General features: G+C 41.4%; 1 protein-coding gene across 1 annotated transcript in view; it reads right to left on the bottom strand.

The window, feature by feature from the left end:
• The window catches only part of CTNNA3 (catenin alpha 3), a 1,107,197-nt gene that overhangs the window by 51,600 nt on the left and 1,030,179 nt on the right, over positions 1-25,418 (bottom strand). Inside the window, exon 15 of the mRNA XM_054983955.1 lies at positions 22,572-22,753. Within this exon, the coding sequence (XP_054839930.1) occupies positions 22,572-22,753 (182 nt within the window). The remainder of the gene's footprint in view (positions 1-22,571; positions 22,754-25,418) is intronic.

Genomic DNA, 25,418 nt, shown 5'->3' with positions numbered 1-25,418 from the left:
TTCATATTTTGTCCTGGCAATTAAGTTGTCGCAAGGATCCTGCACAGATTCTTCTCTAAATAGACAGCTGATTGTGTGAACTGATGTCAGTTTATATGTATTAATTTGTACTTTGTTTCTTTTTGTTTTCATATATTCTTTTTTTATAGACCTTTTTTCTCACTGTTGTTCATTTATGGTGTTTCCAATTACTTGATCTTAGTCATTCTGTAACAATGGACAAACACACATATACAAATTAAAAACTGAGTAACTTTAATGGAAAAAAATCAATGTGGAAAAACTGAAAATGCCACAAAAATAAAAGGTTTGATTTGCCCAAAGAAAAAGTAATAGAGTTGGGGGGGGGGGGGGCAGAAGGAATAAGGAATTCCAAAGCACATCTTGATATATTGTTTGGATGGATGGATTATAATCATGCTAGAGAAGTTGCTTAATGCCTCTCTAGAGTGGTTAAAATTGTCCTGAATCACAGGGTCAAACTACACGAGACAAAATACACTTGAATTACACTCAAATACACTCGAATCACAAAATACACTTGAATTACACTCAAATACACCGAATTACAAAATACACTTGAATTACCCGTGTAATTCAAGTGTACTTTGTCTCATGTGCTGAGATCCACAGTCATGGAGAGCTGTCCGCATAGTTTGGGATTCCAGACATAACAACAAATGGGGCCAAGTTAAAAAGTTTGTTGAAGTCTCAGTGGTCCTCAGTTCCTTCACTGAGCTCTCCTTACTTACTGACTTTGTAATCCTATTATTTCAATGGGTTTTAGAGTGGAATAACTCTGTATAGGACTCTACTGCCTATGACTTATGCATCTTGGTTGGCTAAGCAAGCTAATGGTGGGATCTTTATCAGCATTCAATCAATGTCCAAGATTGTGCATGCCACATCACAGGGTGTGGGAATAGTCAAGAATCTGTTCAGAACAAGAAGAGTCTCTATCAGAGCTGAAACCAGAAAACTGGTATGCAGGTAGCTGCAGTAGGAATGCACACAAGTCTTAAGATGTTTGAAAGCCACACTTTTGGAGCAAGGATGAATAATTTGGAGGAGTATCAAATTAACCTGCTCAAAACTAAAGGTTTTTTTATTTTAACCAAACAGCCAAGTTTCAACATTTACCAAATATTTTCTGCCTTTATAAAAACCCTAGTTAGCAATTGAAATAGAACAAAATAAAAACAAATAAATTACATGATAGGTAATGTAATTAACAACACAGTGAAGAATCCCAAATTTGCATTTGATATGTTCTCAGAACATCTGTTATGCTATTGTGACAGGTGTTTATTAATATGGATGTCTAATCACATTTCTAGACTGATAATGCCTCAGTAATTCGCCTTTCAAATCTGCATGTCTTTCATTACACATTACAATCACTTATCAAAATATTTTAGATTTATCTTTGGATATGCCTCTCTCTGAACCGCTAGGAAAATGACCTTACTTGCTATATTCCAAAGCCTAATATGTGATTCTGATTAAGCTTCAAAGTCATCCTGCCTTTTTAAAAAAATACATTTCTGATCTGCTTAGTCTTTAAATGTGACAAAATGTAACAACATAGATATAACAGTCCTCCTGATTATGGACTGAGATCCCAGTTTCCTCAGGCACAATTATGGATCCCTCCATGCGGACCACAGTAGGAATCCTTGGACACTAAGGGCTATATCTTTGTGGCCTGTGTGTGTGTATGATGGGGTTAATGAGTATGGGCTGGTGAATGTGCACAAGTACTAGTGATGGTATACCTTCACACAAACAGGCAGCATTACAGGGCTACATTACGCTCAGTCAATATGGATAACCATAAAGATGTGAACTGATGATGCCTTGAACATGCCTATGTAGTTTACATAACTTCCATCTAAATTTCATCCACTGCCCCGGCAAGATGGCAGATCCTGAGCAGCCAATTTGAGTATATTATTCATGTCTTAAAGTGAACATGCACAATAAGTGATGTTTAAATACATTATATATTTAACTTGTATGTACGTAATCTATACACAAGACTTAGAAACACAGAGGTAGATGAATACTATGCACACGTGAACACAAACTGCATGGAGGTATGCAACAGGTACAGTGTTTTCAGACAGATAGGTTTCTAAAGAAAATTGGTTAAAGAGAGTTTTACTGTACACTACAGGCCTATACAACTTGCAGCCTCCCAAGCTTAACAAGGACCATCAACTATGTATCATGACCTGCCATATGTTTGATAATCTCCTAATTTCTGCAATCTCTGGCAAGGAGGAGAAGGAAGAAAGGTGGTGTTGGTGGACAGTGTTGAAGATGTGAGTCACAAGTAGACATGGGCACAAACGGGGGGGGAAAACCGAACACCCTGTTCGTCATTCAGTGCCATCCACGAACAACGAACATGGACGAACATGAACTGTTCCTGGACATGTTCGTTGTCCATTGTTCAGGGGGGCCAGAACTCCCACCACCACAGCAACCTCCCACTTAGCCCCCCTCCCCTCAAACCCACTTACCTGGCCCTTTAAAGATCCCTTTAAACTATCAGCTAGCAGGCAGCAGGGGGGATTCCCCCCTGCCGCCTGCCAGCTGATAGTTTAAAGGGTCCTTTCCTGTCACGCGCAAGGGGCAGGGCCCTTTAAACACCCCACAAATTGACCTTCTCAATGTCTAATACCCACCAAATTTGCAAGGGACATAGTCCTCACTGTCCTCTGAAGATCCCCCAAGTTTCAGAGAGATTGCACTCCGGGAAAGGCATGATCCACGGGTCTCCCCATTGGCTGTCATTTTCTCTTCACAGTGGCAAAAACGGGACTCTCTGCTGGAAGTACTTTGAAGGGTTAAAGCCAGAAGGAAAGCCAGAAGGAGTTCAGACAGAGTTCAGTCCCTCCCTGCCTCCGGTTGCCAAGGGGATTGATTGCAGCAGGTGCCAGACTGTCTGGCTTGCCGAACGGCTGCGGAAGGCAATGAATGAGGCTTGCAATGACCACCTGTTCAGAATGGGGCTTCACTAGGGTTGCCAGTCCCCAGGTAGTGGCTGGAGATCTCCCAGAATTACAATTAATCTCCAGGCCACGGAGATCAGTTCACCTGGAGAAAATGGCTACTTTGGGGGTGGACTCTATGGAATTATGCCATGCCAAGGTCCTTTCCCTCCCCCAACCCCACTTTCTCCAGGTTTCTCCTTGTTTCACCCCCAAGATCTCCAGGAATTTCTCAACTTGGAGCTGGCAACCCTAGGCCTCACAAACAGCTTGTTCGAGAACAGCAGATTAGGCTGTTCGTTGTTTTTTTCTGTTCATAATGCTGTTCGTGCCCATGTCTAGTCTCAAGTTGTGTAGGCCTAGTTTAGAACAAAAATTGATGTAATATTTAGTCACTTAATTTTTTAAAAAAACCCACATCTCTGTATCTGAAACAGATGTGTCAAAAATGCATTCAGTGGACCTATGCACAGAGAACCTCGGAACCCTCTGTCATTCGTGGGGGAACCTTGAGGTTAGGGCTAGGATCCAAAGAAACGATATAAACATGCACTTCATTTCTGCAGCAATCTCAATGTCAGTGAGGCCAGCTGCTTTTTTAAAAAAACAGACTAAAGGCTTGTTTCCCTAGCAGCAGAAACTACTCTTTGTGGCTGTAGGTTTAATACTGCATCTGATCTCTCATTCGTGTTAGCGTTATTCCCTAATATATAACTGGACATTTTAGGACCTTATAGCAAATCTCTTGTCGAAAATAAGTTCATTCTTGCAGTGTTCTGCACAATCTTAAAAGGAAGGCTGTTGTGACATCTCCATGAAGGACGGGGGGCTTTCTTGCTATCCCTTCCTCCAGGTCTGTATTGAACAGCTATGACCCAGTGCACCAGCAGCAGGACTCCTGCCAAGTCTTACTCCACACAGCCAGTAAAAGGACAGAGGCTTTCTGAAGCTGTTCCTTTGAAATCCAAATATACTTTCAATCATCCAGATGCTTTGATGTCAAGACAAACACTAGAGAGTGAATATACACACCAGCATCATCAAATTTAAATTGCCTCTGGCAAAACTTTTCATTCATAGCAATGGGCAGGGTTCCTTTTATTTATTTTTCACCAAATATACATGTGGCTGTCTTGAAACTGAGGCCTGAAATCCACGTTACAAAGTTTCTAGGTGTAGTATTTAAATGCCTCCCTACTTTTAGAAAATGGAGGTGATATAACACAATTCTAAAACACCAGACGGAGGGAGAAAAACCTCAGAAACTTACTTGCAAAAGAATCTGAGCTTCTGACTTTAGAAAAGATGTAACAGAACTATAGAAGCATTGTGCTTTGGAAAAGGATGGAACTGTACGGTTCAGGTTTTCCTGCCCTGTTTTTGCATTCATAATTGCCTTTTCAACACTAGGAAGAGAATCTAATCAAAGAATGGTCTCTGTATTTCATATATGGCTACGAACCTCCTCCTCCTACTACCTATTTATTAATCTCAGGGTGGGGGGGAGAAAGAAAGCAAATTAAGCTTTTCGCGGATGGTTTGGTCGTCTGCTCACAATCTGGGAATTTAGAATACTTTCATAGGAGACAAATGGACTCAGCTTCCCATCTGCAAAATGTAAAAGCATGTAGAAAGAAGATAGCGCACTTGTGTTATTTAGATGTTTTATATTCACAATGATCCCTATCAACGAAGGCTTCTAATTTTAATCTTAGAAAGCTGTTTATTTTAATTATATGGTTTATTAAAACTACAGGCACTAAGTCCTAACTAACTCCAGTGAAAAGGTCAGGCAAGGTATCCATTAAAACTTTTGTGGAAGGGAAATTCAAAGTTGAGAAGCAGCCACAAACAAGGTTGATGTGCATTTCCACTTCTAGCTTGCCCATAAAATAATGAATAGCCATTCTCAGTTGAATGTATGGATTGCAGCAGAAGAGAGAAAGAACATCCAGTTATGTATAGGCACTGCAGTTCAGAAAGTACAGGGATCTAAATAGTGATGTGAATTTTTCATTTTTAATCCATTTTCATTTCAAAAACTTAATTTGTTTTAACACATATATACATTAAAACAAATAAAGTTTGAAACACAAATACAACACAATCTTTTCTTCACTATGCCCATAATGTCAGGTCTTGCCGAGTACTTCCCCAAGTACTTCACTGCATCACTCCAGTGTATGAGTTAAACATGTTTTATTAAGGAAAGATACCAGTATCAAGAAGCTGTAACAATGGAAATTGACTGGAATGCCTAAAGGTATAAAGCAGGATCAATTATAGGTCAGTGTCTCCAACCACCACCACCACCCCCCCCCCCGCCCGCGGGAAGGAGAGGCCTTTAGAAGTTTTGGCACACATCGTCTGGGAAGAAAGGAGAAGGGGAGAGAAAAGAGCTCAGCTCAGTCTCTGTGTTAAGTCCACGGTCAGGTTCTCAGGCTTTGGCAGGAACTCGTCGTAACCAAAACACACCTTGCCTGGAAGATAAGTAGTTAGTAACAAAGCAACAGACCTCTGGTTCCACTCTGCATGGACTCAGAGGCACTACAGCACAATACCACATCACCATGCACCTGATGCATGGCAGATATACTGAAGGCATATCTGATACATATTTGTTTCAATAGGAAACATTTCTAACTATATAACATCATTGCTTTGCCTCAAATTTGGATGAAAATAATTTACTCCCACAGGATCATGAGACAAATTTCAGGGACCAGCATGGCAATTGCTAGGGGCATTAGGAGATGCCGGTGACAAGGGAGTGTTAGATCATGCCTCTGTAGGAATGCCAGAAACTCTATATTTCAAAATGACGTAACACTGTTGAGCTGATGCCAACCATCCCAGCAGGTAACTGGCAACCCTGTATGGTACTCAGTGTTCCGTACTAGGATACCTGAGACTTGGGTTCAAATACCCACAGTGCTGTGGGAGCTGGCTGTGTGATCTTGGGTTAGTCACACTTTCTTAGCCTAGCCTACATCGCAGGGTTGTAATTGTTGTAAGGATACAATAGCAGGGGTGGGAGAATGATTTTTGTAAGCTACTTTGGGTCCCTAGGTAGGAAGAAAAGCTGGATATAAAATCTAAATAAATAAATTGAAGGCAAAACAGGGAAAATGCCATAAGTAGCATTTGTCTATTCACGGCTTTCACTTTGTTTTTATTATTTGAACAAATGCTAGTGGATGGGCCTTTTGCAATTTTTTAACAAATCTGGAAACAAATGTACATCCCTACATCCAAACATCTTAAGCTCTATGCTAATGAAGTTATCACACTGCAAATATTAAGGGAGAGACTAAGGGATACGGACACCAGCAGAACGGTTTCATTGGAAGTGCAGAAACGTCTAGAAAATGTGAATGGTTGCCTCAGAATTACAATCTGGCTGCACATTAACAGGCATACCTGTGTTTTCTATTGTTTCTCCCCTATAAGCCTGAACATAATGAAAGGATGAGGGTACAATTGGCTCTTCCCATTTGGAAAAAACTTCTCTGCCAAAGCTGATCTGTTCTGCTTCCATAGCAAAGGGATTTTCAAAATGGCAACTGCTTTATATATGTTTTAAATGAGAGCACTAGACCTGGAGGTAGGATGGACCAGAGTGTCTGAAAATAAATTGTTTTTAGGCTAAGACACTTTTTAACTTTTTAAGAAGTCACCTTTTAGCCCTTCCCCAAATTTCAATAACCATTGAAAGAATCATTTACTAAGTCTATTCTAAGTTCCTTTGAACAGTGTGGTGATTAGACCGGTAAAATTTTACTTTTAAAGGTGCAATGCAAGATTCAGGTGTAATAGAAAATCTAGTTTGTTCTTACCCTTTCGACCACATGGCTCGGCTACCTAGGGTTGCCAATTCCACCTATGGTGATGTTCCTGCCCACACACCTCGCTAATTACCTGTCAATAGCAGCAAAGATGTTGGCAACTGTGCGTGCCTTATTGAGAACTTAAGGGTGGAGCAAAGCCTTGACGAAGCTGGCCCAGCGCCACCCCCCCATCTGACCCTGCCTGTCGCTAGTTGTCGTACTCTGACCTGGAAGGTCATTGGGTTACCACCAGCGTGTAGTCAGCAAAAGGTACACATGTTGGGATTGAGGACAGATCCAGATGTTGGATGTAAAGTTCACACTTCTCCTAGCAGTGCAGAACAACTGTGCCTGCACATAGTCCTATTAATGGAGGATACCACAATGTTGCTCAGTGTGGTGCAAGCAGGGGGTGTGTACCAAGGACAGACTACTTTTGAAGTCCCTCCCATCTCATTTCCGAAACTTTTCGCACTTCTAGAGACAAAGACTGTTCTTTAATATTTGCCATTCACAGCCTAGCTCCAAGTTTATAATCTCCATATGAAAAGCAATTGGGCTCTCTCTTGAGATTTCTGAAGATCTCCCTCAACAGTTGACAATAGAGGAAATTATGAAGACATCCTGTGTCAGTTATTCATGAGCCAACAGGACTTTTTAAAAGCCTACAGCTCCCAGAGTTCTGAGAGACAAAAGACTGCTAGCCGCAATCAATCTCCTCTGGCTGCTGAAGAGCAATAGTCAGAAACATCTCCTTCCCCTCTAATATGACCTGAGCTCTCCTCTGTTGTTACCTTCAGAATCTCAGCAGTTATAACCGGGTGACTTTTTCATGTGGGTTAAGTATAACATGAAACCAGGCTCTGACTGTTTACGTAAAAACGACAGCAGCAGTAGCATTGTCAACAGGCCTGGGCAGAAATGTCCTGTCCCTTTAGTAGAGGTTTAATGAGATTTTTATTTACCAGGTGATGTTGTTTACCTTCATGCCATGAAAAGCTTCAGCTCCTCATTTCTACAGATTATGCCTTTGTTAAATGGCCAGAACATTTTTTCCAGGCCTGTTGGCAACTCTAAGCAACAGAGTTCCCAATGGACATAATTTCTTTTTAACCAGTCCCTTCTCCACCTTCTTGCCTTCCTTCTTTCATTCATTCCTTTTGGTTTTCTGCCTAATAACAGGCCTTCAAGGTGGGTTGCAAAAAATGAGATATGGTTAAGCACAATAAAAAGTTGTTAAAAGCAGAGAATTCTGTGAAGGCAATGGGGGACCAATGAAGTAATATGTTTTCTCTGCAGTCCTTAGCTATTTTCTAAAGGCTTCCACATAGGGTTACCAATGGCGCCCAGAGTTCTCTCAAAATTAAAACTGAGTTCCAGATTTGAAAGACCAGTTCCCCTGGAGGAAATGGTAGCACATCTTTACTAAACTCTGCCCCCTTCCAAGTTCCACCCTCCCTAGGCACTGACCCCAATTGTCTAGTAATTCTTCATGCCAGAGCTGGCAACCCTACTTACACAGTAACCATGAGGTAATAATTTATATACCCTAACTGTATTCTACCTAGCAACTAGAACCAAGTGGTATTAGATGTGTTGGCCCCTGAGAGTCTCTCTACATGTCACTATCTAGAGACGTTCAAGTGAACCTCATTTCACGTGTCCCCCTGCCAACTTTCCATGCACTCAATCGCACAGTCATATTTCAATTTGCTCTGCGTCACATGTTTGATAGCAGTTCCTCCTCAAGTGCTAAAAGTATCCCAGTTTCCTCCGCCTCCCACATCTGTTCATTGAAATGCAGGTCTTTCTCACTCCTTAAATAAATGCAATTTGGCAATTCAAAGGAGCCTACAGTACTTGTTCTCACAGCAAAAACAGAGCGGAATTGGCACTTAGCCCTCTGGACTCACTTGCAGATGCAGGAAGCTCCCATGAAATCAGCATTCACATGCACTGAGCAAGAACAGCCTGCATGCAAATTGAGGACTGGATATGCAATCCTGCACTTGAGCGTCCCTAGGTACTTAATAACGTGTGGAGAGACTCTGAGAGACAAGGTCTCTTTTCAGACACTTAAACTAGGGTGTTTCCCACTCTTGGCTCTTCTCACCAACAGTGGTGAACAATGGAGGCACTGGTGTGGGGCGAGGAAATGATGGAATCTGAGGAAGAGAGACAGAAATTCTAATGGATGAGGGAAGGCGTTCTTATCTTAGAGCTTGGTTTGCCCTGTGGAAGGGAGATGCTGCTTATGGAATAAAGTTCAGATGAAACTTGTTGTTTTAGAAAAGAAACAGACATTCTTTATTATGAAGGAGCATTTGAGATAGGAAACACAGAGAAAAAGGTTCTAGGTAACTATCTAAAACTGGATGAAGAGAGATTGTAGATCTTCACGTTGGTTAGAGAGAGAGAGAGAAGAGGGAGAAAAGAAGTTAGCTGGAAGGAAAGAACCTAAGAGTAGTATTCTAGGTAAACCAAGGGGCAGCCACAGCAGACTAAGGAAAGGATGCAGAAAGTGACCTATTTAGCCTTCCTAGCTCTACTACCCCTCTGAACCACCAGTGCACTCTGTACAAAAGAACATTGCACAGTCCTCCAGTTTCAATCGTTGTTACCCATACATTCATTGTATCCCAAGGTATCTGTTGCTGGAGCAGAGAATGAGGGCTCAAAATACTTCATCCTCATGTATATATTCACATCATTTTTTTAAAAAAAAACCCTGGTTGTTCAGCAGCCTGTTTACTGGAGAAATTTTTCTACTTGGGACTGGGAAGTGGATATTTGCCTGCATAGCAGGCCATTTTCAATTATTTTCAAGCAGCTTAGATTTCCAGCCCAGAAAATGCAATCCTGGGGGGGATATTCCTATTGAATACAAGAAGCCAAACACATAAGCTGATGGGCCCAAAAGGTGCCATTTCCCTACACTTTCCATCAGCACTTAAGCTACCTTTTTATTCCCAGCACTAAAGCTACAGCTGCAGCAGTCTCCCTCGGCCCCTAGGCTGGACTTACGTTTGAAGAGAACTTTCAAAAAGAAAACCTTCCATCTTCAGCTGGCCACCCTGCATAAGGAGCCAGCTTTTTGCTCAAGTAACATAAAATCTTTAGGGCTTCTGGCTATAAGACTAGTGCTATCTTCAAGGTCTTCCAACTCTCTGTCCTTCATATTTAATAACTCTGCTCTACCCAAAGCAGCGTTCTTAAAAAGTCGTTACTTGGTTTTATCTATATTTTTAAAAGACCTTTAGTGAAGCTTTCTGCTAGAACATTTTCACAAGGCTTTTCAGTTTTTTTTACACAGGATCAAACTCTGCTTAGAGGCTCTCATAGCACACATGGCATTTCGCACACTCTCCATCTGGTAAGGATGATGGCAAGCTCTCCTTTTTTAAAAAAATGGAAACAATCATTCATGCTTATATAACCTTCAGGACAAACTACAGTCATGTAGTGTTTATGCCTGGGAATATAACTAGGACTAAAGAAATGTGGTTTTGCTGAGGGGGCAGCCACCCCAAGGATGCTGTTATGGAAATGGAACACTGCCTCCTTACCACCTGCCAACAACAAAAGGATTTAGAAAAGAAGCTGGGAACAGACCAGCACTCAAACATTTCTAAGTTAAAACTTTCTATATAGCACTTGATGTAGCCCTAGGGTTGGGTTACATTGTGCACAGTACACCAATTCTCTGAAGCCCAAGCTGTCTTCCTTACCCTGAACATTATTGAAACTTCAAAACAACAGTTGTAGTCCAAATAAAACTGAGCCCCTCTTAGGGTTGCCAGCTCTGGGTTGGGAAATTCCTGGAGATTTGGGGGGGGTGGAGCCTTGGAGGGCGGGGTTTGTGGAGAGGAGGAACCTCAGCAGGAAATAATACCATACACTCCACCCTTCAAACAGCCATTCTCTCCAGCAGAAATTATCTCTGTAGCTTGGAGATCAGATATAATTCCAGGAGATCTCCAACCACCACCTGGAGTTTGGCAGCCTTCTGTAACTGCACAAATTACGACAGTCAGTTGGAAGAGCCTTCTGGACAATGTCATCCATACATCATATGAAAGCATCTGTGGAGCTATTTTCAAGGTCAAGACAAACACGATGGACAAAACAGGCTCACAGCAAGTCTACTGCATTGAGGTGATCAAGCAAGCCTTTATTGGCATATATAAAATATAAAATTTTAAATACAGAGACTCCATACAAAATGAGATTAAAATATGGATAGGAGCAGGGCAACAGTGCAGCAAAACCAGTACAGAATATTACTTGTCAGGGCGTATAGCCATGGCACTGTAGAGAAACCTAGCTACTATTTCAGTTATTTCCCCACCTGGGTTATCAAGCAGGAACTGAACCTTAAAATCATCAGAAAACTCTGAAAGTTGGGCTAATATAGGACGTAGAAGTTCCCGGCATGGCACCAGATAAAAAGGGCACTGGAGAAGAACATGGGGAACAATTTCAACACAGTCCATCAAACAAGGACAAATCTTATCTTAATGACAAATGACAAAACTGGCAGAAGAGCATACAGAAAATGCAACACTGGTTGAAGCTCATCAGCCTAAATTATATGGCATGATTTTGTCTTCCTGGTTTAACTTCAGGAACATCACAATCTTCTGATGGAAGTGTCTCACATTGGTCTACACTTCAATTTCTCATTCCTTTACCAGATTTATGTTCATACTTAATCTACAAGCCACCCCAAACTTGTGTTGCTCAAGAAAAAGCTACAAATATGTGTGGACCCTGGCCATCCATTTACATTGGGTTTACTCTTGAATAATTTACACACAGGGAAGCGAAGATGTTTATTTTCCCTAGGACAGATACTCTCGAGGATTTTTTTTTCTTTTTTTTAAAAATTTTTTTTGGATTAGAAATATTTTAATATCCATTACAATCAATCTCCTTTAAATATTCCAATTCTAACCCCCTCCCTTTCCCCCCCCTTTTGTTGACTTCCAACAGTTTTCCAACCCCTTATCTATTTTCCCCTACTCATTTCAAACTTATTGTACCTGTTAAACATATACTTTCACTCTCTTCTAAGCTTATCTATTATATCACAGTGCTATCTCTATTTCTCTTCCTGTTTAACTTAACAACTAAATAATACATTTCTGGCATATATTCTATTAAAATAATCATTTTAGTAGCCTATACTCTATCTTACTCATTCTGGTCCCGTCTATGGGACAAACAATTTGTCCCTCTTTATACATAACTTTAAATACATTATAAACATTGCATGCATTCACTATAAGTCAATCAATTTAACCCATACTCCATATATTACTCTTTGCTTCCTTCTATATATCTTATCTTCGTACTATTTTGATTATCTAATTTCTTCATTATGCCACTCTGTCAAAGATAGTCAGTCACTTTAACCCATATACACATTCAGCATAGGTCAATCAATTTGACCCATATTTTGTACGCTCGAGGATTGTTCAGCGCTTGGGGCTTACTGAAAGTCAGAACCTTAGCTGAGAATGAGCATGGCCTCCAAGGAACAGCTGATGTCCTCTAGCCTTTGCCCAACCAGGTGACAATGCAGGATTTCCATTTCAAGGGTAAAGTTCACAGTGAAAAAGCTGCTACGGAAAAATTGCTGCATTTTTAAATCCACTGTTGTAAGAATATTTTTTAAATTCTGCAAATTTTACAGGAGAACATCTAATAAGCATAATATGGTCAGCCTAGTAAATTATACTCCTTAAGTTAGGTAATATATTGTCTATGGAATAGTGTTTTAATGTTTATGTATAATGTTTTTATTGTTTTTAAACTGCATGTTACAAATTGTATGCTGTTACACCACCCTGAGCCCGTCTGATGGGGAGGGTGGTCTAGAAATGCAATAAATAAATATGATATAGACAAGGAATGTTGGTGAAGTCATGTACTATTTCACCAATCCTGGTGTACTTTTAAAAGTCACTACTACACATGAGGCACTGCAGAAAATGCATTTCTTGTATTTGGGATGTGAGATAAATCTAGCTGCTATTCACTCATTATTTGTATATTCCTTTAGAAAATGTTTACCCGACTAATACAAATGTTTTAAATAAGTGGCAATACAGATGATGGGGTCAGTAGTAGTATTAATAAATGTTGAAGCAAGATAGGCACAAACCAGTTTCTTTCTCTGTGAGAAACTATCTACCAAGACTGCCTGGAGAAAAGGTCACATATTACCCATTTTGTTTTACAGGAATAAAGTTGTAATGGACAGCTGCTCTAGGGCTACCTGGGCAGAAAAACTGAGTCCAATAAAAGAGATTTCACAACCACTAAATTAAGAAGGAATAGGTTTCTGTCATTGGGAATGCTGTTCTGCACTGACATTGTCGAACTAACTCAGCCAGTCTTACACACATGAACACACAAACCCACACATATACCAGCATACAAAGAATACATCCTCACAAGCAAAGGGGAACCTGTGCCTCCTGTATACCTTGGCTGCCTTCTAGGCGAGGACCAATTCTACCACAAAGTAGGGTGAAGCAGTTAATTTTAGGAGATACATTTGGGGGGATATCATCACATACATTGTGGCAAAGGGGATAATCATAGCCTAGCAACTGGTGTGCAAGATAATGCTCACTGTCCCTACATTGTGGTCAGTATACATCTCAGCTTCCACTTACGGACCCTCTTACATGAGGCCCCCTTTCTGTGGAAAGTGCAGCCAGAATCTGTGAGCAGGCCTCCTTCACTTTAGGCTTTTCAGAAGGCTTAAAAGACAGTTCCATTTCAGAGAGGCTTTTTGTAAAATGGGTAACCTCAGGGCATGTGTTTCTGTTGTTTGATTGTGGTTTTAATTGTTGTCACACTCAATGCTTGTTTTATCATGAGATGCTTTGAGCTTCTAGGAAAAGTGGCAGACAGGTTGTTTAAATTCATTCATTCATTCATTCGAGGCAGAATTGCTCCACAGCAAAGCAAATGACAGAATGTCTCTGCACAGCAATGAGGTGGTATTAGAACGGGCAGGAAGGGGCACAAGGCACCTGCTATTTGAAGGGGCTTGAAGTCTACAACCAAGTAGACTAACAGCATTAGAATGCTCCCCAATTTAATGGGAAGGCAGCATCTCCTACATTAATCCACCATTAATGTAGTCTCAGTGCAATCTTGTGTTGCTTATTTTCTCAGGGGAATTATTAGTGGAGGTGGCAAATGAAGGAAGTTAGACTGGCTCTGCTTTTAGTAGAATGATCCAGGACCTCTGTTGAATAGACTGATTTCAACGCACAATGGCTGTGCAGACAGTTCTTGAAGCTGAATGATGGCAGATTACCCATGAAGTGATAAACCATCCACCACAGGGATGAACATTACCTGAGATTTCCACTGTTACACCTAACAATCTTATCAAGGAGGGATCTGTTGATCCTGATCTGGAAATTCCATGTTACCAGCAATTATTCGCTCTCTAAAAATAAGGCTTGTGGGGGCCTGATTTAGATTGGGAGTCCATGAGGGGAATGGAGGTTTAAGCAACCCTGCATCATTTTCCCAATCTGAAATCATCCTAGGTGCTATTTTGCCCTGTCTGGACAAGTACCGCCCATCTGTCCACAGGATTGCCAGTGTCTTGTGTATTTGGGTCCTACAGGCAATCTATTTCCTTCCTTTCTTTTCAGGGTCTCAGTCCTATCAAGAAGCTTTTGAGCTTCTTAATAAAGATTATCCACTTTATTAAATTATTAACTACACTTGTGCAATCTGTCAGGACCAGGTATTTGATTCTGTTTTAGACTCATTCTACCTCTACAGACTTTCCACTCTGACTCCAAGGTACTTTTCAGAGGCCTGTTACAAGCCTCACAGTCAACATTATGTTTGAGAAAACACTGCCTGAACCTTGCTTTAATTGCCCAAATGTCTAGAGGATACCTCCATTAATTAATATGACCTACTCTAAAAAGTGTGCTACACTAATACTGTAATTTGTCCAGTAAATTAATCTGTGACATAATCAATCAGTCATAATAACTTTTGTAAATAATGTATATTATAACAAATAATACTAAATTGCCCCCCCCCCCCAGTCGGAATAAATAGACAGACACCAGGCTGGATCTAAGGGCCACTTTATTAACTTTATACAACTAAAAACAAGCCAAACATCGGCAAGGACCTAAAGTGGTACAGGTCAAGCCACAGGTTCCCCATAGACCACCGCCTTGACCTGTCAGGGCGAGCCCCAAAGCCCCGGGTGGGACCCATCCACTGGATGGGGCAGACCCGGCTGGCCAGGCAATTTGGTCACCCCCCCCCTTTAAGCTCCTGAACACCTCAGCCATATAGCAGTGAGGGAAGGACTTGCAGGCTGGGGTTCCCAAAGGCAGCCTGCCTCTGCATCTGGCAGCCGTCAAAGCGGTACCAGCCCTCTAGGCAGGCCCCTTTTCCCATCAATAGGGAAGCGCCAAGGGTGCTCACCGGCCCGCACCCTACTCTAACTCAAACCAGCCAGGACAATGCTAACAGGCCCCACCCTTGGCCAATCACCTGATCCCAAAAATTGGTGCAAGGTAGGCAAAAAAAAAAACCCTTTCCAGCGCCAATATAGAAAGGGGGGAGAAAAATTCCTACCTGGCTCTGAACACAGCAGCCGGCTAATCCTACACCAACACAGGGAGAGGAGGGTGGGCCGAGCGACTTACAGCACTGAGGCTGGGAAGGGCAGAGCAGCCGAATGCAGCTCTTGCTCCGCCCTCCCAGCCATTCCATATATGGGGGTGGGGGATGCTGCTGTCTCCATCGTCCGAAGAGGCAATCCACGGCCCCTGGCTCAGCTGCTTTGCAGCGCGCCAAGAAAGGGCCGCATTACCCTGATGCTTCCATATAACACCGGCATTATGAAACCAATAACACAGTTCATCATGGTAGGAGTCTATAACTATTATTACCAAGATAAGCAAATCTCTAAAGTATAATTAGCAGTAAGTAGTGGAATAAGAACTGTTTTGAAATGGCATTCCTCCCTTTGTGGGACTGTGGGCCTTCCTGTTATCCACTGGGAGATTCATTTCTTCTCCAGAGGAAAAAAAGATACTGGTCATGTGCATATGCAAATGAATTTAAATGTAAGCAAATTTAAACTTGTCCATTTGCTAGTGCTGAGGGTGAAAACAGACAAGATGATAGGAGAGCCATGACTATAACATCCCAACTTCTAAAAAATACTGAGATCAGGCACAAGGGCGCTCACTTCAGATAGGGATTGTACAGGGGAAGAATATGTTTAATGCTTTCTTCCCCCCATACAATTTTGGCAGTCAAAACTGACCCCCTCTAAAACAAGCAGAAGACTTTTAGGACAAGCAAGCTGGGGGGCTACAAGGACTTGCTGGGGGCCTCTTATTTCCCCCTTTCACCATTTCCCTTTCTTGAAAGCCCCAAAAGTTTCCCCTCCTTTCTGGCTTTGTTCTATCCATCTTACCCACCAGCCAACCTTCCATTAACTGCCCCTGTCTTCAGTTTTCTGTTCTTCCTGCTTCCTGGTAGCCTCTCCCCAGGAAAACTCTGGCTGAGTTGCATGGTGCCAGTAGGGTTGCCAGCTCCAAGTTGGGAAATTCCTGGAGATCTGAGGGGTGAAACCTGGAGAAGCCTGGAGAAAGTGGGGTTTGGGGAGGGAAAGGACCTCAGCATGGCATAATTCCATAGAGTCCACCCCCCCCCCAGTAGCCATTTTCTCCAGGTGAACTGATCTCTGTGGCCTGGAGATGAGTTGTAATTCCAGGAGATCTCCAGCCACTACCTGGAGGCTGGCAAGCCTAGGTGCCAGTCACCAGGCTGGGACGGTCCCAGTTGCACAATGCTTGCTGAGCTGGGCCTAGTTGTGTGGTGCTGGCTAGGCTAGGCCCAGCTGCACAGTGGATTACCTGCAAGGACTTGCAGGGGACACCTCAATTTCCCATTACCACCATCTCCACACTATTTCATCTAACCCTCCTGGCATTCCTCATATCCTAATTGTCCGGGGATGAGCTGCCTGCACCCCCCCGGACTTACCACAGCCACAAAACCTGGGGCCTGCAGGTGGAGAGCAGTGGGACGTCAGTGCCCAGAGGAGCCCCAGATGTGCAAGAAAGCAGCCAGCATACCCCAGGAGATCTGGGAGCAGCCACAGACAAGCCCCATACCCCTCCCCAGGTGCTAGGCCCCAATGGGCAAAGCATGCAGACTGGAGATACCCCTGCCCCTGCACACACACTGGGTGGGGCTGGCCAGCTGGGCATCAAGCCCACAGAAACGCCACCTGCCCCAGGGACCTGGCCGCAAGCACACCCAGGAAGAAACAGCTACCAGGCTATCTTGCCTGGAAAGGCCCTGCCAGGCCCATCCTCCAAGTTAGACAGAGAGTGTGTGACTGGATAACCCAAAGTTATCCATTCAGATTCTATGGCACAGTGAGGATCCAAACCTGGGTTTCCTAGATACTAATCTGAAACTCTAACCCCTACACCACATTGAATATTGCAAGGTGGATGCTGTTGAACAGTAGCAAGCAGCTGGACTTGGGTGAGTCATGGAACTCATGTGATATCAAGTTGCCCATGGTTGCTGCCAGGCCTGGTCTCATTGAATCCTCCCTCAAAGGCCCAAACAGCTCTAGAAAGGGCCCTCCCCCTCCCCCTGCCTTTTGCTATGAGCAAGCAAAGCTTGAAGGTTGGCAGTACTGTTGTGGTTGCCTAGTGATGACCACTGAGGGCAATTTTCTGCTTCTATCATTTTGGAGGATTTAAATTTTTTTAAATAGATTTTAGATTTTTCTGCAAACCTGGGTCTTTTCTTAGGTTTGTAGAAAGAACTGTTTTATCTATAAATGTCTCTATTTGCTGGATTTAAGGATCCACAGATGGGGCCGTGCTGAGAATTAGATATATTGATGATTACAATGTGAGGGGCAGTTTTGGCTGGGGATAGTTTCCAAGGAGCTAATCACAGATCTTACACCTCATATGTTTTGATCCTGAAAATGCAAGAAACAGAAGCAAGTAAGAAGGAGAAATTCAAGCCTTTGTTGTCAGCGTTGCTGACAAGTTCACTTGAGGTGTTTTATTCATCTGCAGGCTATCTGGCTGCGGAGGTCAAACCAATAAATTTACATACTTAGCAAATTTACATTCACAATCCTCTTTGTGATGAGGCAAACCAGATAATACCTTTCTCTATTTACTTGTGTTCTTTATTTTGTACAAATCATTTGTATCAATTATGCCCATCAAAATGAGATCATGAATAGGAATCATTTTTGGTGGGGATCATAACTAAGTATAAAACTAGCTGGGATTTTTATGACTTAATTTTACAACATGCTAAGAACTGGGGCGGGGAAGGGTGGAATTTTTGAAAACATTTGATACTAGATGGATTGGGGGGAGTGTTAACAGGATAATTAATGAATGACAGTCATTTTGATATAAGCTAAAAGGGTGAGGGATCTCCCAAATAGCCAGAGAAACAAAAAAGGAAGATGAACTTAAATGTCAAAGGAAAATTTATTAATACAATTGAATAGCCCAGTGCCTTTCAATACAATTCAACTTTATTGGTAGCTGTACATATTAACTCCGATGAAGGCACTGTATATATAAGACCTCTCACCATTTTTTTGATATAAGCAAAAAGCTTACCACCTGCAATATGCACTGAATGAAAAATGGCAACACAGAAACAGAAGAATACCTCTGGCCATGATGGATGGCTCACAGAAGAGGCAGCTGGCAGTGGTGATAAGGGGCAAGGGATGGTGTTGGGGTGAGATTAGGTGGCATTCTCTTCCATGGTCATTATTATATTTTCCCGAGGGGGAGTGGAACTGGACCAGTCTCCTTAACATTTGTGCAATAGATACTGCTATTTAGAAGAGAAGTAAAGAAGGAGATATAAAGATCAGGCCTATAAGATATTATCAGAAGATCAACTAAAGGATTTTGAGAATAAAAACCCAGAACTCTGCTGCACCAAGAAAGAAGAAAAGGAGGAGCCGGAGGGGGGGGGGAGGAGGAGAGCATCGCAACAGCAGTTGCACAGAGAGAATTGCGTCCGGGACCTAGAAGGGGGAGGAAAGTTTAATCAGATTTTGAAATGTTTATTCTCTGTATGATTAACCACTCCATCATTATTCTATGGAGCTATTTTTGTATTATGACAGTATGAAGGGAAACATTGAAGTGTAGTGTTTAGTGTTTGTAGTTCATTCCCCCCCTTTTCTTTTTCCACCCCCCTTTGTCCCTTCCCTCTCCCCTTTCCTTGTGATAGTCTGTAGTGTTTTGTAGTTATGAAAAATAAAAAAAATTATATAAAAAAAAAAAGAGAGAAGTAAAGAAGGAGATTTACACCAACAAGTCTTGGACTGCTGTGTCCATCCTGCCAAGCAGTACATCTTGTCACAATTGTTACCATATAGGAAGGAACTGCTATATACATGATAGAGCAGGTGATCTAGGTAAGCAACTGACAAGACCAGGCAAAGCTCTGTTGCAGGCTTCATTTTAACTTTGTTGGAAGTGAACAGAGCATCAAAGTACCAGCTTAATTCAGCGAGATCACCTCTGCCACAATATAAAAAATTGCGTTTCCACAGTCATATAAATTTTACTGTAAAACTAGAATTCTTAGCGCAGATCTTTTATTCAGGAAATATCTTCGCATTTCTGTAGTAGCTGAAATTAAAAAGTAACATGACAAGATGTAACCACCACCCTCGATTTATAGAATAATAGGAATGGCCAAGATCGAGACCCTAGCTGGCCTGTTCTGGCCCCATCCATTCAAATATTTTATGTCATTCTATTGCTTGTCAATCACTTGAAACTTGGGCTGTTTCCACACTACTCACCTTCATCCAGAACGGGGCACAACATTGCGGAAGATAGCATCTTCTCACGTGAGTTTTGTGCGACATCGCGCAAAACTCGCGTGAAAAGATGCTATCTTCTGCGGTTTTTTCACAACGTTGTGCCTGGTTCCGGATAAAGGTGAGTAGTGTGGAAACGGTCCTGATTGCCTGCTGTTTCGCAATCCTCCTGAAAAATCCAAGCAGATTACCGCATCAGAATCCCAAGCTACACCTTGGCAGTGGAGTTGTTGGTTGAAGGTGTCCAAGCTCGTCTCTGTCTGCTTCTCCATTCTTACCTTTCCTGGGGAATCTTGCCTCACCTGTTCCTCTCATTGTTTGGGAACTGGAGAGGCATCACTGCATCCCAATCGTCAGTTTCCTGGAGTTCAGGTCCCAGACTGCTTGTCTAGAGTTGCTGGGATATCCCACTGCAAGGCTTGTCCGTTGTCTTTGAAAATTCCAGTTCCTTTTGGTTTGCTCTGGCCTTTGTTCTTAGGCTCAGCTTTAGCCGAGTTTTATCAGAGTTTTATCAGCTGGTTCCTAACAGCTAATGGCCACAATTCAGCACATAATTAGGCTTCCTTGAGCTCAACCGACCTCAGTGAAAAGAAGTTTGTGGATCTAAACAAGCCCAGGGAAGCTTGGGCTTCTGATAAAAAGAATACCTGGAGTTCTCAGGTAGCTTACTAATTAGACCCAATGGATAGGCAGGGCTGAAACAATAACAAAAACAGGACTAGAGGAATCCAGGCAAGGGACTACATTCTGATAATCAGCTACTACAAAAGGTTAGGCTGGTGTATAATAGCGTGATTTCAAACACTTCAAACATTGGGGGGGGTCTCATTTGTTTTGTTGATTTCTGAGCATTTAGGTTAATCATTATTTTGATTTTCATTTTCCCCACAGCCAGAGAAGCTATATTATCCACAATGTGAGGATCTCAACATTTCATTCCTTGTTATACTTGTTCACTTAAAAAAAAAAAACCGAGTATGCAAAATGTGTGTTAAAAATCATGTTTTTTTTCAACCCCGTGAAATCCAGATGGCACCTCAGCCACAAAGTTCTTCCCAATCTCCAATATAATGCTTTGCAAAACTCTTCATATTCGTTTCATACCCACTGCTTTCAGAACACAACATTTCAGGATTGCAACCCCCAGCACTATTCTGCCATCTGCTTTTCTCATCATCATGCATGTACATTTTTTTAAAATATGCTTCTGTTTATTTTACTAGGAAGAATCCATATGGCTTATACAGAGTAAAGTGTTCAGGCTTTTATTTGCATTATTGTGAAGCTTAGTGGCAGAAATCTGGATTGTAAATTTACAATTTAAACTAAGAAGTCGTACAGGACTTGCTATTTTGTATTTAAGTAGAAGATATTTTTCTATTAAGAGAATAGCCAGCAAGTATTTGATTTGCAGGTCCCCATCTGCAAGGGCTTTGGAAAACCTCGAGAGAACAAGAAGGTAAAGCTTTGACTTCCAATTATGACTTTAGTCCATATGTGGGAGGTTAGTAAAAATAGATGAATTCTAAAAATGTTAGACTGCTTGTGCTCTTGATTTCCTATACTGCCTTTTCCTTACATGGGTCAAAAAGTGCACATAAAACCTATATTGGTGCAATATCCACCCAATTTTATGTTCTTATTCTGTCTTGCATTAACACTATTCACAATGGGCTAGTAAACCTCAATGCATTGTGAACAAAAACAAGAAGAAGAGATAATTTCTCCTCCAGTTCTATAAAACCCTGCCTAAAATACTGGCACATTTGCCTGTAACGCTAGCTATATCATTCGGTTTTCAACATTAATGTTTCTTTCTTGGCAACCCAAATCCTGGAAATGGCCAATAACCAGTACTTAACATTGAGCTGGTAAAAATTATGTTTTTCTAGGAAGGACTTCTTGAAACACAGAGCAGATCATCATCATCAGTGCAATTTTCAAACAAGTTATATCCATCTACGTCCATTGAAGTAAACAGATTTAGAAGTGCGTAACTGCTTAGGAATCCAATGTAAGTTTGATTTCCAGGCAGGTGGTAAGATTGTTTTTGTGTTCTTTTAGTTTCCTTCTCATTGTTAAGGAATCCAAAGGTAGGCTAAATATCAGTGAAATGACGGCAAAGCTACAATTTGCAAAACATACTCTGATAGGTTGACCAGTCCCAATATGTTAACATTATGACTAAGTCCAGTATTGAAATACGTAGGAAGCCTAGAGTAAGATTACACAATGAATGTATGTACACTACTGATTTAAATTAATTGAACAGTTATTTCCTTTCCGCAGAGAACTCTGGGAAATGTCGGTCTATGAGGTAGAGATCTCTAACAAAGAATTCTTATTACCCTCTTCAAACTACAATCATTAGCTTTTTTTGAGAGAAGCCTTTGAATTATAAGCTGCTATAAAACCTATTGATAGGGTAGACGGGCCCAAAGAGTACAAAAGCAATAGATATTTGTTCTTCATATTCATATAAGTTGAACCACAAGCCTCCATTCCTAGGCAACTGTTTTTAAGATTACAGTATAATTATATTTAAAAGATCATCCAGAGAAAATAACCCCAAGCAAAAGAAAAGGAAAACAAAAAGGACAAAGACAAACAATGTGCTGGCTCTCCTCCGGGCAGCTTTAGTACAAAGGTTTAAACGCTCTTCTGGATGTTTCAGTATTTTACAGGGAATACTTCAATTTTCAGTTCTATTAGTTTTGACACTCACTTGTCACTTGTCATTACGAATGCTTTGTGTTTTCCACTTTGAATGTGACAATTGCTTCCAGCTCTTACAAATATATATATAATACATATATATTAAAAACCCCGCTGCATAATTACCTTGTGAAATCTGTCATCTCCATCATAATCACACACATCCGTTTAGCCAGAACAATGATGTCATTGCTGGTATCATCCCAGATCTCAATCTCTGCATCAAGCTTACTCTTCACTTTCTTGAAGTCAGCCACCTGTTCCGCAATCTTTTCTTTCTCAGCCTCCGGCAACTGAGTCATCTTTGCCTGGGGATAAGAAAAATGTGGGTCGATCAGCAGGATTTGAGTCCAGTGGCATCTTAGAGCCCAGCAAGATTTTCAGGGTGTAAGCTTTTAAGAGACAGCTAAAGAAGGGAGCTCTGACTCTCAAAAGCTTACACCTGGCCTCTTCCGCATTGGTAAACTTTACATTGGGTTTCGTGCATATTCAGCCCATGAGGATTGGATCTCCTTTAGCATAGGTTCTGGCCCTATACTGCTTTGATTCTTTAATTCTACACTTTGAAGGAGTCAAACCGAAATGGTATTTTTTTTAAAAAAAATTCTGCAATAGAAAACCCTCTGTTTCTGCTGCAGGCATTGAGTACATGTCAGTTTCATTAGCTGATTGTTGAAATGAGGTTAATCTCAGTCAATCAGCTGAGGACTCAGTTTCCTCAACTGATGGGCAGAGGACTTGTCAATTTCCTCAGCTGATCTGCTGAGGACAGGTTGGTTTCCTCAGTTGATTGCTAAGGAAACTTGCAAGGCTTTTTTGTCTTTTCAGAATGGCTCCGTTGCAATGTTGTTTAATTTTTTTCAATGCCAAAAAAGAATAGACTAAAAAGTAAAGGAAGCATAGGTGAAAACTTTAGACTATGAAGTGGGATTCAGAGCTCTCTTCAGAATTTTTGTGTTAGCCATATTGCAGCATTTCCCTCTAGCAGTTGCAAGGTTGTTTTTTTCTTTCTTTAATGCACCAACCTTGAAATGTTGCTATTTAATTTAAAACAAAATCAGGAAAAAAAACTGGATTGGTTGATGTTCACCCAATTAGGATGCAGGGGAATAAAGGGGAGGGCAAAAGGCAGGGACAGGGACAGGCCTCATACCAAAGAAAGCATTCTGCACTTCAAAATGAAAGCCAGTTTGACTTCGCTTGGGGGCTTGTGCATTGGGGTATGTACACAGACAGAAAAGGTGCAGAAAAGCCAGGGAAAGATCAATTTTGCAGCAGATGCAGCCTTTCTCTGAATGGAACATAAAATGTCTGGGTAGCAGTTTGGAGACTGAATCAGGGTATTTTGACCATGCATGCCGAACTCTGGAGAGAAATCGATGCAACATGAGGTCAGAACCAATGAAAAAGCTCCATGAAGAAGAGACAACCCTGAAAAACTTGGGCTCTAAGGTGCCATGGAATTCAAATCTTGCATTGTAAAAAAACCCTGCCAAACCCAATCTCTTTGAATTTTAGAAAGTGCCAATTATGTACTACTAGGATTTTGGACTGAGTGTTGATTGATTATCATTTTTTGTATTGCAAGATGATTGATCACTGCTTTATTTAGTTATTTCATAACACTTCAATTTTAATTTGTAAGCCACTTTCCCAGAAAGCACAGATATGTTTATTAAACTAAAAACTGCAAGCCTGATTCATCTTAATGGAACAGGCATGCCTACCTTTCTGTGGCTCAAATCCTCAGCCTAAACTTTCATTTTTTCTCTATTCTCATCTGACCAGCATAACATTGACTAATATTTTTCATGGCAAGGGGTACTCTGGTGAGTTTGGAAGTTGTAGTTTTCAATGCAATTAATTGCTTCAAGCCCTTGGAAATTTACATCATGTATCACAATTTTATAAGAATTAAACATACAGGACCTATTCCAATTTTTCCCATGAATGCAGCTCCCCACTTCCAAGGAGATTGTTAGGAAGGAAGGTTCTATCATTAATAGATTTCAATACATGGGACAGTGCACATGGGAGGAAGTAGGAGGACACAGAGGAAGACTACATTGTTCCTTTAGCCTCTTCCCTTCCATGCCAAGCAGAACTAAGCAAATTCAAATGTTCTTGATGAGAAAAAGGCAATAATCAGTTTCTTTCTCTTGGGGTGGAATAACCTTTCTAGTGTCCATGCACTAGTCTTTCTTCCTCCTTCTACTTACACAGTCTAATTTCCAGGAAGATTACAGGTAGAGCAATCTTACCATCTGTATAATCCCAGCGGGACAATTTAAACACATCACAATCTGCCATATAGTTGACAGGAGGCAAAACCCAAATGAATATTAACACTTTTGTTCACTAGGGACAAAGTTCAAGTTTAGTCCTCATTCCAATGGTACCATTAGTGAGTTCCTTTATTTGCCTTCTATTCAGCCTTATTCTGAAGAATAAAGCACAATACATGGGGACAATGGCTCATTTCAGATATCCACCAAAAACATGGTTAGTGTGATCCACTAACTCTAGCTCATTAGGATACATTCAGTTAGGATCAAGTTGGTTTATTAACAATCATCTTAACTAAAAATTCATGTCTAAATGCAACCACCCTGGCTTAATCTTGGCTCTGACAACACTGTCCCAGGCTATAGAGAAATGGAAATGAAACCAGCTTTTTGATTATTTGTGAGCTGAATCATGATTTAACAGTCCAGCCATAGTTAAAACAAGCAGTTGTTTCATGGTATGTCTAAATTGAGCCAAAGGTTTTGATTACGGGTGTGGAAAAAAAAAATCGGGTTTCCTGCTTCAGGAAATCCAAAGCAGAAAAAAGAGTCAGAAATAAGGGATTCCTGAAGCGGCAAGCCACATCGGGAATCCGTTGCTTGATGCACTTTGGTGTGCTCCATAAAGATTCAGAGCACACTGACAAACTACCTCCTCTCACTGCTTATTTCACCCGATGGGAGAGGG

The sequence above is a fragment of the Eublepharis macularius genome, chromosome 6, assembly GCF_028583425.1.
Source record: "Eublepharis macularius isolate TG4126 chromosome 6, MPM_Emac_v1.0, whole genome shotgun sequence".
In the NCBI taxonomy this organism is placed as follows: Eukaryota; Metazoa; Chordata; class Lepidosauria; order Squamata; family Eublepharidae; genus Eublepharis; species Eublepharis macularius.
This window is presented reverse-complemented; position numbering and strand designations above follow the sequence as displayed.